Source organism: Pterocles gutturalis, unplaced genomic scaffold, assembly GCF_000699245.1.
Source record: "Pterocles gutturalis isolate BGI_N339 unplaced genomic scaffold, ASM69924v1 scaffold41139, whole genome shotgun sequence".
Classification (NCBI taxonomy): Eukaryota; Metazoa; Chordata; class Aves; order Pterocliformes; family Pteroclidae; genus Pterocles; species Pterocles gutturalis.
This window is the reverse complement of record NW_010132123.1, coordinates 744-16,251: the sequence shown is the minus strand read 5'-3', so window position 1 is coordinate 16,251 and position 15,508 is coordinate 744. Positions and strand designations below refer to the sequence as shown.

General features: G+C 37.8%; 2 protein-coding genes across 2 annotated transcripts; one reads left to right on the top strand and one right to left on the bottom strand.

Annotated features, from left to right (window-relative positions):
- The first annotated feature begins 320 nt into the window (after positions 1–320).
- On the top strand, positions 321–6,121 carry CCDC181 (coiled-coil domain containing 181). Its single transcript, XM_010080802.1, has 5 exons — positions 321–458; positions 971–1,948; positions 4,286–4,432; positions 5,172–5,326; positions 5,959–6,121. The coding sequence occupies exons 1-5, from the start codon at positions 321–323 to the stop codon at positions 6,119–6,121; spliced, it is 1,581 nt and encodes a 526-aa protein (XP_010079104.1).
- Positions 6,122–8,445: 2,324 nt separating this feature from the next.
- Positions 8,446–14,707, bottom strand: BLZF1 (basic leucine zipper nuclear factor 1). Its single transcript, XM_010080801.1, has 6 exons — positions 14,653–14,707; positions 13,091–13,527; positions 12,225–12,424; positions 10,474–10,602; positions 9,678–9,897; positions 8,446–8,825 (listed from the first exon to the last, which is right to left on the bottom strand). Exons 1-6 carry the CDS (start codon positions 14,669–14,671, stop codon positions 8,640–8,642), a joined length of 1,191 nt encoding a protein of 396 aa, XP_010079103.1. The 5' UTR covers positions 14,672–14,707; the 3' UTR covers positions 8,446–8,639.
- Between the last annotated feature and the right edge of the window lie 801 nt (positions 14,708–15,508).

Genomic DNA, 15,508 nt, shown 5'->3' with positions numbered 1-15,508 from the left:
AGAGGTCATGAGTTCTAGTCTTAGCTCTGTCAGAGACTCACTGTAAAACACTAAGTTGCATCAGTTTGCTTTGACTCAGATCTTCCCTTAGTAGTCGGAGCTGGAAATGCCACAACCATTCATGTGTATAAACCATTAGTGATCCTTAGTTCTGAGGTGCTGTGGCACTGTCTAACATGTTTGCATTGATACTGCCCACAAGCTTGATGTGGGTGCCATAAGAGAAATTAATGTTCCATCAATGTTTGTGTGTCACTAGAGTTTTAAACCATTTTTTTCCCTCTCTTTTTTTTGTAGTATTGCTCTAACACATCACCAAAATGAGTGAAAAGGAAGACCAAGGAGATCCAGCAGATATTGATGATTCAGCAGAAAGTAGAGAATATGAAGATGATTTTGAAAAAGACCTTGATTGGCTAACTAATGAAGAAGAAAAAGAAAACCTTGGTGAAGGAGAGGTATTTGCTAATTAAATACTAGTTGTCTCATTTAGAAGACAAAATTGAGTAGTATTTGGAATCAAAAGCACAAAATTAAATATGGTTTGAAATATGTAGGTATATTCACTTAATTTTACAAGGAAGGTTTTTTGGAATTACAGTGAAAAATAATCCAGTGAACTGGTTGGTTTGGTTATAATTGCCTTAAAACAAGAAATTTGGTGTTCATTGAAAATAATATGTTTGTTTCAAAAGTACTTCTGGGTTCCTTTAAGTGTTTGTGCCACACACGTTGTTCTGTTTTTGTGCTGTCACTGATGGCTTTATTGTGCAAGCCACAGTTAGTTAAACTTTGTGCAGATGTGAAGAGGGTTGTTAGTGCCAAAAAAAGATATTAGTTATGACATGCACTGTTTGACAGCCTGTTTTAGAATGAGGATAGTTAGTACTGCTCTTCTCTCTTGCTATTTCTTTTCTCTTTCTCTGATACTGTTCTTTGTTGGGAGAATAGCTTATTTTAATTTTTTTAGAATCCTGAAAAAAATGAAGAGGATGTCGAAGCACAAATTGTTAAAGTTGTGGACAAGTTTGAGGAAGACAGTGAGGAAATGGAAGAAAATCCAGATCCGCTTTCAGAGGCAGATGTAGATGCAGAAGTGAGACCCTCCAATGAAGAGAGTTTGGAATCCAGGTCTGATGTTAAACAGGGGGATCATGTCTCTGATACTGATAGTGAAAGCTCTATCCAGGAATCCAAGCTGGAAAACCAGCAGGAACTGGATGAAGAAGAGCATGAAGAAATAAAGCGTTACATCTTGGAAAAGATTGAAGAAGCTAACAAACTGCTGGAGAATCAGGCTCCTGTGGATCAGAACAGAGAGCGGAAATTAAAATTTAAGGATAAGTTGGTGGATCTTGAAGTTCCTCCTCTAGAAGACGCTGAGGTTTGTAAAACTGATGTTGTGAGAGGAGATGATGTTTCAAATAAGCTATCTCGATTGCATATTTCTAATGAAATGGGACAGGAAAGCACATCACTTTCACCACGTGCTGGCAAGGATGAGGAAAAGAAGGATGGTAAAATCCTAGTGGAAAAAGATGGCAAGTTTGAACTCTTAAGTTTATGTGATATTGAAAGCCAGGGCTTTTTGCCCCCTATAAGTGTTTCTTTTACTGATATTAAAACTCAACATACGTCTCCAAAATCTTCACACTACAGTCCTTTTGGCACTGTCTCTGGAATGAAGGAAGTACCTCCAGTGAGACCAGGAGCACATTCTTTTTCTCCTGGTGGAGAAGGGTGTGTGTATTTCCCTATACCTCCATCTAACCCTAAGCGTCGTCCAAATTCTGCTATCAATGCTGCAAGAGGTCTGGGAAGACAGAAGACTCCACAGAGAGTGCAGTCTGCAAATATGCCCGTGAGAAGCTCCACTTACTGCCTTTCCCCCAGACAAAAAGAATTGCGGAAGCAGTTAGAACAAAGGAAGGAAAAACTGAGGAAAGAGGTAAAGATATAGAGGCAACAGGTAGATCATAGTGACCATCCTGTATTTTTTCCATGACAAAAGAGGCAGCAGTAACAGTTATTAGTATCATTATTCTCTGGAGTCTGTACAGAATCTCTCAAAACTCCTTTCTTTTAAAGAAAAAAAACTCCACTGAATGGCATAGGATCATGCCTTAGTTATAGGAGAAATGAAGCAATTATTTAATATATTCTTCATAAATAGGCTGCCTTCTGCTACATTGTACTTACTGCTTTTGCTTATTGACTCTCTTTCTACCTAGGTTCCATTACAGGCCCACTGTTTACTGGAACGTAGCACATGGTATCGCATCTCCACAGGTGACACTGCAATGCAGGAAATTAATGTTAACCACAGAATGCAGTGCAGATTTGGGTGCTCACAAAGTATGTAATAGGCAGTTGTCATCTGGGAGAGTGTTCATTCATAAAATAAGATTTACACAGGAGAATGACTGTGAGAACTATGAACGAAGTACGGTGTGTTTAACATGTATGGAAGATACAGCTGACTTCCAAAGTGGCATGCCTTATTGCTTGCATAAGGTGCATGCAGCTGAAGTCACATTGACCGATAATATAACTGGATACTTTTTTCATGTAAAGGGTGGGTGAGTGTTGTTAGTTTTCTCAGTGAGTTTGTTGTGAAGTAGGGTATTTTCTCCTTTTTCTGTTAATGGATACGACTTTTCCTTCTGATTTGGTTTTACCTGGGCTCTACACAGAAGATAAAAAGAAGAAAATATGCCCAGTACTGAGGTTATTCTTCTTGTATCTATAAAGGGCAATAATTTAAAAGAAAAAAAAATCTATTTTAGAAAAACAAATCAGTATCTTATGCATTACTAGGAAAAACACTCTTTTAATTCTTTCTTAGCTTCTTATTGAGAAAAAAAATAATATTTAATAGCGAGTCAGCCACTGACATCTGTAACGGGAACTTCAGAAATCTTTACCAAAAATTGTAAAAACTTAAGATGTTTTGCTTCACTTTGTGTTACAATGATACAGTTGCAAAAAGGTAGCTTACTATATATGTTGCTCTCTAAAAAGAGCATGGAAGCATCTACATTTTTCTGTGCCATAACGTTCTAAGTAAGCTGGCTAAGTGGCTTCAAAGTGGCTTTCTATTCCTGGCAATAGGTCTAGCCTGCTTTATTTGAAAAATGTGCTGAGGCTTAGCTCAGTAATGAGAGGTAGGACATGTAGAGAGTTACTGATGTGTTTCCTTTGTACACACCAGACTAGATCTCTTGACACCATACTCTGCATATTTAAAGTACAAGGTAGAGTGGTGGAGGTAGGCAGCGTTATTTTGCTAACAATGTGTGCTAAATCTCTTCCTCTGTTGGCTGACTTATGAAAAGGTAAGAATGTATTACCATTTTTCTTCACTCTTGAATGGAGTTCTTCCATTTTGTGATGGATTTCACGGGCATGAAACATTTCTTGACATTATTGGAATCCATCTGCTTTATCTTGGTGGTGTTTCTTTCATTTCAGTAAATTACAAACCGTAAATTTGGAGGATAGTCTGAAAGTTGTGTGTAGGTGGGAGGAACATTCTGTTCAACAAGACAAATAGATTGAACAAGAAGACGAACAAGAAGAATAGATTTCTCCAAGTGTTGAAATGAGTGGGGATTGTGGCTTGTTTTTCAAAGAGAATCAAAACCTGGTAAAATGTCCTCATCAGCTTTCTGAAGTGTTATTTGAAAACGTTTCTTCTCCTTGTAGATTCTTGTCATTAGCTAAAAATGTGATTAATATTTACAAAAAACTTTTATCAAATTAGTAAAACCAGTTCATTTTGTAAACTGGAAAAAAAGTGTTAAGCTATTAGTACTCCTTAAGTAAATACATTACAACTTCATGTCCAGAAAAAAATCCTTATTTATCAGGTAGTGCCTGCAGTCCATAGGTAGTTAAATATCCTTTAGGCTTTAGTGGTCCATCAAGCCTGAGAGTAGCATTTATTTATAAAATGGATCAGTTTAAACTGATTTTAAGCCAATCACAGCTATTGGGCAGGCTTAATTTTAAGTCTTCACCTGATGTATCATGAAAATGGAGGCAATCACAGAAAGGGTTAGACTGAAAGTATCTGAATGTAACATGAATCACAGAAGTGTTCAAACTCGTTTCTTTCCTAAAAGTAGTATCAACTATGATTCAGTCTTTGAGTATTCCTGTTTCATCAGTATTTTTGTGCTTCTGTGATGTAATTCAAGTGGATTATTTATTGTCTATGAAGGCCTTTCCAGATTAAGATCTTTCTCTTAAAAACTAAGTTTATTCACTCTTCATTCCATTCAAGGAAGAAGAAAGGAAGAGAGAACAAGAAGAACAGAAGAAAAGAGAGAATGAGATGGTTTTTAAAGCTTGGTTACAGAAGAAGAAAGAACAAGTGCAAGAAGAAAAGCGAATTCGTCGTGCAAAGGAGCTAGAAGACTTGAACAGCAAAGTAAGATCTCCCTAATGTAAGACTGGGATCTACAGTGCTCTGGCTAGATAGGCAAACCAAATTCTAAGCCTGTGTTCTTAGCTAAGCATATGAAAATTTACAGTGATAGGAAGTGTTTTGGTTACATTGTTTTCAGTGAAGAGCTTGATTGCCTTGCATGTTTGGGATTGTTCTGCTTGGCAGGGTGACTTGTGTCGTAGAAGCTGCGTAATAGCTATAAACTTAACAGCTACAACTTAATAAACTATAAATATATAACTATATAATAGCTATAAACTTAATAGCTATACTATCACATGAGATGCAGTGAACAAGCAGCCAGAAAACCTTTTGAAGTGTATTCCTTGCCATCAGAACTTGTTGGCAAGCATTTAATGCATGGGACTTGACCAAAACCTGAAGATTCAGATGCTCTGTTCTAAAGTTCCTCTGCCTTGCAATGATGGGCTTGGAAAGCTAAATGCAGTATTTTTAAAAACATACTGCTTTGAATGCTTGCTCATGTATATATTCCATGCCAAATTTAGCATATGCTTTAGTTTGATTATAAAGTATGTTTCATGGATGGGAGATACCAGCAGAGTTCAAAAAATTATAATGTGATTAATATAAAGGTCATTTAATGGTAAGCCTTGTGTATGTTTGTTTTCTGGGTTTTTTTGTGTTTTGTTTTGTTTTTTTTTTTTTTGGTTTTTTTTTTTTTTTTTTTTTTTTTTTTTTTTTTTTTTTTTTTAAATAGGAGAGGAGCAGGAATCCAGAAGAAGCCTACAATCAATGGCTGAAAAAAAAGCACCAAGAACACATGAAAAAAAAACAGATAGACATTTTGAGACGCCAAGCTGAGGGAATTGCCTTTTTTCCAAGAACAGAGGAAAGCAACAGAGCCTTTAAAGAGTGAGTAGGGTCATTCCTGGGGAATTATACTTGAAAACTTTGTAGTCTTACCAACTTAAGACTGTAGTCATGTTATGGTTCATCTTTACTGATGAAGTCCTTATTGGTTTGTTTTTTTTGGTTTTTGTTTTGTTTTGGGGGGGTTTTTTGTATGAATATGCCCTCATAAACTTACACTGTAGCAAAAATACATCAGTTCCTTGATATTGTTTGTTCACTGTTGTGAAATTACTTGTCAGAACCTGCACTGAAATAGTGAAGTGCTTCTGCTGGAAAAGGGAGATCCTTCTCCCCTACCCCTTTTTGCCTGTTCTGGAGCAGGGTTGGGTCCATGCAGAAAGGTAATCCAATAAAATGATTTTTTTTTTTTTCTCAAGGCCATGAGTTGAATCAGCTCAACAAAAAAGGGGAGATGTAAAGGTGGGTGCAGAAGCAGGAGAATTGGGATGGAAAAGCAGTGCCTCCCTTGTTTAGGAGTGGCAGGCTTTTAGACTCTCAGCCATGACACCTAAGTTTATCCTACAGGACAAGGTGACTCTGGTTAAATGGGGGCAAGTCTCCTTTGAATGGATGACGTAAAACTTTCACTTGCAACTGTCACTACTTCTAGTCCTGTTTTTTTGTCTCTACAGATGGCTAAAAAGAAAGAGAGAAGAAAAACGAGCTGAAGAACTAGCTTCTAAAGAGAGTCTAAGGCAGCTTAGATTAGAAGCCAGAAGAGCAAAACAGATGCAGAACATCCATTGTATTAGTTCAGAGCCCAAATCCTTTCGCTTCACAAACCATTACAGTTGAAAGTTTGATGTAACCCCCGAGTTCTTGGTGGCAATCCTTTTAATTTTCATGGCTTGACCTTTTGCTCTTTACAGCTACTGACTTTTTGTGGTATTTTTAAAGCTTTCAAGCAAGTTTAACAATTCCCTTCACTGACAATGATTTTACTACCTATTTATTTGTAATTTTGTTGAAAAGCCTGCTTTTATGTATAACTCAGGGATCTTCTTGGTTTGACTAAATCTAAATGAGTGTGAGATCTATATCCGAGGGTGGCAAATACAGTTCCTGTCTTTAAAAGGTACTTTATACTCAGCTCCACTTGAATTCCTGGATGCAGGCTATTATATAAAATGTTGAATTTTTGCTGGATTAATATTGCTGTTTGCTGCAATATTAATATATTGCTGCTTGTGATGAAGACTGTACAAGGTGTTATGTTACTGGAAAATGCTGTTTCTTGTACCACTTTCTATTGATGTGTTGACCACCTGTTAGTTCTGGCTAGAGCAGTGGACCATTTTATTTTGGTTCAGGGAAAGTGGTCACTCGAAGGCTAACATGTATGTGAACGTGCAGTAGTTTCAGAAACTTATTTCTGTGAGTCATATTTGATAGTTTTATATTCAATGAAGTTAAAAGGTTATGTGAATTATGACCTTAATAGCAAGGAATCTGGATTCCTTGTACATTGTATACATGTCCACGTTTGCTAAGTTAATTATAATAAACTACATCACCTTACCCAGGTAAATTATGAACTCTTGTCAGAGAACATGCTGAAGTCACTCACAAAATCCTAAAGTTAGCAGCAGATGAAGAACATTCTGTCCAGCTATGTATCCAACAGATTCCATGATCTGGCACTGTTCTTACTTTTTTTCCCACATTCAGAGTATTTTCTGGAAGTACTGTGACAGAAGTATAGCAGATGCAAAGCAAATTTGCCACTAGTATTTTTCTCTTACCATTCTGGAGATATTTACAGGCATATTGAGAGTACTCGTGTTTGGCAAGAAGGTGCTGTGTTGCAGCTTTTAGCAGTATAGAGAAAGGGCACAGATGTGAAGTGAAATTTTCACATGCTCATAAGAAACATGATTAACAGGTGCCTTCCTCCTTCCTTGCCCAAGGACAAGAAATGCTTCTTGTATCTAGGAAGCAATGCAGGGGGAAAGTTTGCAAAGGTTCATAGCATCTCCCTAATTGTAATAAGCGTTTCTTGGTTCATTACCTCAGACCAGTAGAGTGAAGGGTTTTACAGTTCTATGTTAATTTTATGCTGCAGAGAAAACCCAAAACTGCAACTTGAGAGCAAACAAAAAGTTTATTGTAGTTTTCTTCATGCAACCAAAGCATGGCCAGGAACAGCAAGAATGTGTACCATATTCTGATCATGGTATGAGAGTAAAAGAAAACTGGGTAAAAGCAACCATTTCAGAAGCCTTTACCCAAACTAGATAGATATGCTAAATTTGGGAGTGAAACTGAAAAATTAAAATGCATATTTGCACCCTCCTACCTTTCCTCTCTACCTTTGCAATTTAAATAGGCTTCTTTGTATTTAGCAGATTATCTGCTAAAATTTCTCTTTGAACATCAATATTATAAAACCATCCAGGTAAAAAAAAAATACATTTTTACTGGTACTTGTGCAAACTTAGTGCTTATCTTCAGCATCCCATAACACCCAGGAAGACCTTGGGCAAGGACTGAGTTCTAATGCTAGGTCAGGTTTCAACACTATGTATGTAAGCAGGTATATCTGTCTGTGCTGAAGATCAGCTATGCAACAGCTTCACTCTAGAAGATGAAATAGATGGAAGAAACATTATTTTAGCTTTATGGAACACAAGAATAATCTCACCCTGTACAGTTTTCCAGAAACCATTTTAAAGCAGTTACTATTTATATATTATAGCTAGCGTTCATTCAAGCTCTTTCCCCGTCTTGCCAGGAGGGCTGCAACACTGCATACGCTTTTACTTTCAGAACTTACAGCTATGAAGAATGATTGCACATATTCCTTTTTATTATTAAATTTAAAAGGCTGAACATAGCCAAGGTGATGAACTATCCCCGAGTCTAAGACTGGGGAAAAAAAAAAAAGCATGGAGCTAACGATTTTCCCTTGCTTTTTTTTTTTTTAACTTTTTAAATATAACCTATCAGTACTTCATTTACTTTGGTATAGCTATGCTTTTGTCTCCCTCTGAAGAGAAACTCATTGAGATTTGCTAACAAGACAGTAAGCCTTAAATAGTCAAGGGCATCTTCATGCTCTACAAATTGGACCAGCTTAACATTTTTGGTCTTGCTTCTGTAGAAGTAAATAAGTAGCTTTCCAGACTGAAAAGCAGAAGTATCCCAGAGGTTAAAGAAATCCACTCAGTCCCTAACTTCAAGAGGCAGAGAAGCAAAAAGTGCATAATTTCCAAGGTTAAACCCACCCATTATGGAAAGAAATAGGAAACAGGGAAGGCTGATGAACATCAACTAGTGTAATTCTTCAGAAAGAGTGCATGTGCATTGGCTGTTTTTAAAGGGCTATCAGCTCTCCTTGACACTGATTGCAACAATTGAAAGTTATATCTTCATATCTTGTGTATGGGTGAAACCTTCCGATACTCTTCTTTGTGGAAAGAAAGGAGGATGGAGAGGTCTCAGGAAAAGAAACTTCTGTTGATGTTTCTGTACGTGCAGCTGGATCCAGGACATGTAGCACCTAAGGATGGAAAAGTTGAGAATGCAAATATATCTATTAAGGTTAATGGGGTTTATCCTTCTCTAACTGCTAGGAAGGATTTCTGCTTGAAAGCGAGGTTTTTCCAGTTGAAAACTAGATATTCATCTATCCAGATCCGCAATATAAAGACATTAAGTACTGTTTATAAATTAGTAACATCCATCAGAAATCCAAGGTTTGATTTTATTCAGAATAAAAAAATAAAATCTAATCTTTTTAGCAGAGTTGAGCAAAACCAAACACAGTTAACGAAGCACTGTGAGCCTCCTGCTGCTCAACTATTATTCGACTGCTTAGAGACTAAACTTAATCTAGTTTTCTATTTAAACATCAAGCCTCTTGAAGTGAAACTGTATCTTGAAAGACAGTCATATAGCTTCTCTGTGTTTCCACCCACTTTCAACAGAACTGATTTTTAGGGCAACAGAAATTACTGCTGACATGTTATGACTTATTCCTATCTGAACTAGGTTTCTTCTCCTGCTCAGCGTTTAAGCTCAAGTATTTTCAGTTGGCTTCCCCCGACACACTAACTCTGAACAAATTTTGACTCAGTTATTTTTGGTGCTAGGGACAGAGAAGGAAACAGTATGTATCATAATATTATTTATGTTGTTCTGCTTATTCTTCTGGTTTTGTGGGTTTTTTTGTTGTTTGGAGGGATTTGAGGAGGTTGTCTTTTTTTAAATGAGGGAAACAGCACTATTCAGTGGGTTTCCTCTGCATATAGTTTTTTTAAAAAGGCAAGATTAAGTAGTTAACACAAAGCAAGGTGTTTATTTCTGGAAAGAACACTGTGCTGACAGACTGAGATGTATGAAGGGTTCTCACCATTTCGGCCATTTTCTCAGCAGGGGTATTGCAAAACTCCACAGCTGCTGAAGTCTTTTTTGGACTGTTTGGACCGACATTTCCAAGAAGATGCGAGCTTACAGCTTTGGCTAGCTTACAATTCACAGCTGCTAGCTCTGTTGTAGTGTAAGGCTGGGCACTAGGATAGTATGTCTGTTGTCTCCCCCATTGAAGAGACACCATCAGCTCCTCCAGCAGCCTGTGCAGAAAGGAAAAAAGCACTATTAGTAGTTTTTGTACTCTATACTGTCAGCACACAGGAATTGTCCCCTCCCAACACTTACTGCACAAGCTAAATGTTAACAAAAAATGGAAAAAAAAGTTTAAAAACAAGGAGACAAGCAGGCTATTCTCCAAGGCAAGGCCTCACCAACGCATTATTTTAACACTGGTAAAACTTATTTGACATCTGTCAGGATAAGCACTAAAAAGTCAATCTGGGTAGAAGAATCTGTATGTTTCGAAGAGGACAGAAGACACTTGAAGTCAAGACAGTAAGTGATTAAACAGAGAAAGCCTGAGGGTATGAGGTAGGCCAGTTCTACAGTATATTACCCCTAAGAGCTCACACCTCTAGGGAATGAAGAAAGAATTAATGCTACTTTGGCTCTTTCAGCTCTGAGACTGAAAAGTGACCGTACTATCCATCAGCATAACTGATTTTTGACGACTATCACTGGAACAGGGGAAAGTTATTTGATTCTTCTCTGGCCTAGAATAAACTGACAGAAATGAAAAGTTGGCACAGAGGCAGTCTGGATTAGAAAAATCATACTTCTTTGTATCAATCATCTCTTGACGGAACTGATCACGTTCATTCAGCAAATCCTGGATTGCACTTTGTGCATCCCTGGTTTGACGCTGAAGAATTGCTCTGGTATTGGTTAGCTCATCAGCCATAACCCTGCAAAAGAAATCTCCAATCAGTAGTGTAAGTGAGCAGTTTGAAAGTCACCTTTATTCTACTACAGACTGTAATTTGTCAACTCAAACTAAGTATTAAGCTGCTGTTCTCAACCCCCTCCCCCACACAGGGGCTATATCAACCTTATTACAAAGGATATGTATTAAAAGCAATTTCAGTTCAACTACAGTCAACACAAGTGCAAGATTATGTTTTGACTTGCTGTGTTTAAACAATCTTATGTCACTTAATACAAGTCCAGTAACAGACATTTTAAAATGCCTTGGGTAAAGTGACCGTGGTGGACAAGAATCCTGAGAGATAAAAGCTAAATACATTTTGTTTTACTAACACAGTTCTCACAAGTATGCTGTAATCACATCTTTTCATATTCATTTCTAAAGATGACCGCCATGGCTACAGACTGCATTCATCTTTGCCTTTTTCAGGGGCAATAACTAGATGTTACATGTGCCAGATATTTGTAGCTCTTGAATGCTTATGAGACAACTGTTGTCATATTTTGCTACACCATGAGACTTGGCACAGACCCGTCAAGCAGGTATTCCAAATACCTGAGATACTTTAAGTGCAAAAAACAGAATTACATTTAAACAACCACCAATTAGAAATCTGATATCTCAATGAACCAGAATGTTACAATATCAAAAGGTGTTACTCTAAGCACATCACCACACTGACGTTCCTAGAAGGGACCTGCATCTCTGATCTCAGAACTCCTCTTACTGCTAAAGAAGCAAGTTAGGGTGGTAACACTTTCCTAGCTAGGACTGTCACAAGTTCTTACATTCACTCAATATGTGGAAACTTCTTAAGACCAGCAGACTAACTGTAATCTATTACTATTTCCTTCAAGCAGTAAAACCTTTTGCAAGGTTTTACTAATATGCGTTAAGCATCATGATTAAAATTCAGTTAGTTATATCAAAGTACAGTAAAAGATTAAAAATCCTAGAACACCTTTCACATATCTGGTAAAACAACTACACTTGGCAAGTTAAAAAGTCTAATCCATTGTCAAATGACATTTTGACATTCAGACCAGCTTAAGATTTGCTCCCGACTTTTGCTACCCATTATTCTATGTTTATAGAATTAACAGTAGGGTTCTGAGCAGTAACATAATCTGTGTTTAATTAAAAGGTGCCCCTACTCTTTTTTTTCCCTACTTCCCAGTCCCTGTAAGCACAGTTCTTAACCAAATCCACTTCTTTACAAACTGATTATTGTATACTGGGGGATGGGGATGAAAGCTGATTACCTTTAAGACAAGTCAAGACAGCTCTTCTGGAGACAGTTTTAAACCTTCTACTGCACACTGTCAGAATTAAGAACTTCTCTTGCTATGTTGACAAGAACTGTGGTTAAGATTTTAGGAGGTTTAGGACCCTCTGTATTACCTTTGAAAAGCAAACTATTCAGATTTACTGGGAGCTTGCTTAGTTTGTACCTTTTCTGTATACTCAAACCTCATAATAGGTGTTAGTACAGCTGCTGTGGCTTTCTTCTGCACATTTAGGCACACTCCCAGGTACTGCAATGGGCAGATGTAATAAAAGACTGAAGGAGAATGCTGTTATACCACCTCCGTGAGGGAATACCTGCTTGCTAGAAATTTGCTTCGCCACACATCACACTGTATAGACATGCGCTCTAATTGTTCAGACAACTGAGACATATTCCGTCCTAGGACTTCATTTTCTAGGATTAGCTGATTTTTCTCACGAGCCATCCGTTCAAAGTGATACTGCAGATCATCCCCAACAGAAGCAACAAGTAATTTCTTCAGCTCCCGATTCACCTAGAATTAGACCAGATTGTCTTGTAATTGTCAATATAGAATGAAACATCTCCTACTTCCAGAATGCAGTGCAAACTGTTGCACACTGCTAACAACAAATTTCCCCTCTCTTTCCAGAACAGGACACATCCAATGTGGAGTATATTAAGCTTTACAATTCTCTCCAGTGAGCATAAGCATTTGAGACTAATGCACATTTAGCACATTCTGGTTTAAATTTTAACAGAGGCCAAAGAGGAAGAATGAAAGCTTGCTACCAAAAACAAAGTTTCAGCAGCATTCAAGTCCTGAATCAGTAAGATAACAAAGGATTAGACAAGACATCTGCAGATTACATTATGCAAAAAACTCTGGTCACCCCTTCTATGGCATAAAATTTTTCACTTAGCGATTTAGCTGAGGAGTAACATCTTTCCTCTTGAAAGACCCATTTCCCTGCAGCCTTCTAGTGTGTTTCTCCCACCTTCAAGCCTTTGATACTTTCACCTGTTGTCAGAGTAGCAGCACTGGACTACTTAGATGTACTTTGTGTATTAGCTGATAAAAGGGAAACTGTTTGTTTCAAGGCTAGAGTGTCATAGCAGTTCTCTTTGGTCACATTCACAAACTGCTTATATAAACCAAAGCAGCTCAGCTGTGTGAGAGAAAATACCTTTCCCTTCTTACCTCTGTCTGTATACGCAGCTGATTAGAGAGGCCTTCTTTATCCTGTAACAACCGCTTTTCAGAATTCTTGAGCTTTTCAATTGCATTTTTCAGCTCTATCTGTTCTTTCTTGGGATCTGTGGCTCTATCTGACTGATGGAACGTGTCTCCTTTATGTCCCACTGATTTAGCTACCTTAGCATTTTTAGTCGGAACAACATGGCTGATGGCTGCTTTGGGGACTAATATACGAATAGCTTCAATCTCCACTGATTTATCAGCATGTACTTTCCCTAGCTGCAGAACTCCGGGACTCAAGGAAGAGACTGTATTTTTATGTGGGCTGTGGTGGATGTGGTTTGTAGTGTTGTCTCCAGTGAGTGCTTCCACTGATTCAGCTGTCTGCTCTGTTTCCATGCCATCTCCAGGTCCACGGATGGGTGATGAGGCATCATCAACTAAAATTTAAAAAAAGCAGAGGAAAAATTGACCACCTTTCCCTTTGTCATAGTCTCATTGTAACTCTTCACTTAATTTCTGTACTTCAAAGTTACAGATTTTAACTGCAAACTGCATGTGTAAAATAGTCGTTTGCAGCAAAAATTATCAAACGCAAGTTAGAAAAGTCCTTACTCAAGCATGTGTTGCTCATTAATACTAATAGTACAAGACACAAACATTGATCTGAATTGTATTCATCTCAATTTCCTGCTCCCATACAAGATTAGGTAGATGCAGACATGAAAAGGAGGTAGTAAGGAGAAAGCTCTTGACAATATTACTTATTGATTAAAAACAAAATTAGTTTTTGGGAGCTGACAGAATCAGAGCAGTCGCATTTCAAAAGCGATAATTAAATGAAAAGCAGCTATTTGCTACATAGCAACTAACACCTAAGAAGTTTGCGACTTTTAAGTACTATCTACCGTGTGTTTTAATTGCCCAAGCGAAGGTTTAAAAAAAGCCAACAAGACAGTTCTGCTTCATTTCTAATCAATAGACCCTGGTATTCCCAGTAATACCACATTCTGCTCTGATTTCCCCAATATGCATGGTAATGTTTACTGAAATTCATTTTACTTCAGTTGACTAAGTTTTCAGCTGAATTAAATATTACTACACTAAAGCTTCCTCACAATGGGTGAAAGCAAGAAAGCTTCTTAGAGCATAGCTACACGTACTACTTTTTTTCCTCATCCTGCAGACAGTTAGGTGAGCCTGCATCCTCTATCTAAATAATGAATTTCAAAAACGCTGTAGTAGCGCCATTATATTGCCCTACTTTCAAGTTGCCTGAATCAGTACCAACAGGTTCTAAAAACTAGAGGACGACTGACAGACAAGCGTACAGACAGATGACAGCAAGTGACAAACTTGGTTTTTGATACATATTCAATTAATTGTTCCACCCAGGCAGCTCTGTTTTTCACTGCAATAATGAAGTCACAGAACTACTTCCTAATAGCTGCACAAAAGGAATAAGATTAAACAAATGGAGCCTGGCATACAGTGTAACTGGTCTTTAGACTTCAGGGTACAGTACTTTTAATCCAGTCTGCTCAGATATCATGCGAACCACCTACCTTTTTCTAGAGAAGTCATTTTCTCTTTAGCAGTCAGCTCTTCCTAACTACAGAAGTCTGAGGAGTAAAGGAGAAGGTGGGGGAGAAACATAAATCTTTAGCAAGGTAACAGTGACAGGTAATTTTGGATTACCCTTTTTTCTAGTACAACCTCTACACTCCAGTTCAGTAGCACACTGAAAAAAGCATACCAAAACAAAGGAAAAAAATCCAAAATTATAAAAAACACACCAGAACCCAAAGAGTTAAAAGAAGGCCTATGAAATTTCTGTCACTTGTTTCTTCTTTTACTAAAAGCTGGACTTAAACTCCTATCTCCTCCAGCTCCAGTTTCCATTCCCCTAATTTCTTTTTCTGGTCTTCCTCCTGTTTTCAATAAATCCTCATCTTACCCTTTAAAACTCTGTAACACTCCCCGAGTACAGCTGCATGACTGTGCACAGATAACCTAAAATCATCTCAGAACCACAAGAAAGGGAAGTCTCACACTGCGCTTAAAGGAACCAAGAGGTGAGGAGGAAATGATGGCAACTGCACAGTTGCATAATTGCTTTAGTCCTGCTTGCTAATACAACTTTTTTTTAACAGAGCCAATTCCTAGCCAAGGCAGGAATCAGTGCCCTGAGTGGCTGCACATGCTTAGTTTAAGTTAACAGTAAAACTTTATCCCCAGTTTGGCGCAAACTACCATCCTGGCTATCTCCTCTCTTATCCACCAATTCTATCCACCACTGCCTCCTCCATCCACAGGTCCATCCGTTCTCAACTCCCCAGGCCACTTGCCCTGCTTTTCTAGGTTCTATCACTAACTAAATTAGTTTGAGATCAGCATATCCCTAGGTTTGTGGGGTTTTGT

What these genes read in the sequence shown, in the direction of transcription:
- CCDC181 (XM_010080802.1), top strand. Translation starts at nt 321, where the DNA reads ATGAGTGAAAAGGAAGACCAAGGAGATCCAGCAGATATTGATGATTCA. An exon ending in AGGAAAAACTGAGGAAAGAG is followed by an intron (nt 1,949 to 4,285) that starts GTAAAGATATAG and finishes ATTCCATTCAAG; the next exon opens with GAAGAAGAAAGGAAGAGAGA. An exon ending in TAGAAGACTTGAACAGCAAA is followed by an intron (nt 4,433 to 5,171) that starts GTAAGATCTCCC and finishes TTTTTTAAATAG; the next exon opens with GAGAGGAGCAGGAATCCAGA.
- BLZF1 (XM_010080801.1), bottom strand. An exon ending in GAGATGATTGATACAAAGAA is followed by an intron (nt 9,898 to 10,473) that starts GTATGATTTTTC and finishes CTTTCTGCACAG; the next exon opens with GCTGCTGGAGGAGCTGATGG. An exon ending in CTGAGAAAATGGCCGAAATG is followed by an intron (nt 8,826 to 9,677) that starts GTGAGAACCCTT and finishes TTCCATCCTTAG; the next exon opens with GTGCTACATGTCCTGGATCC.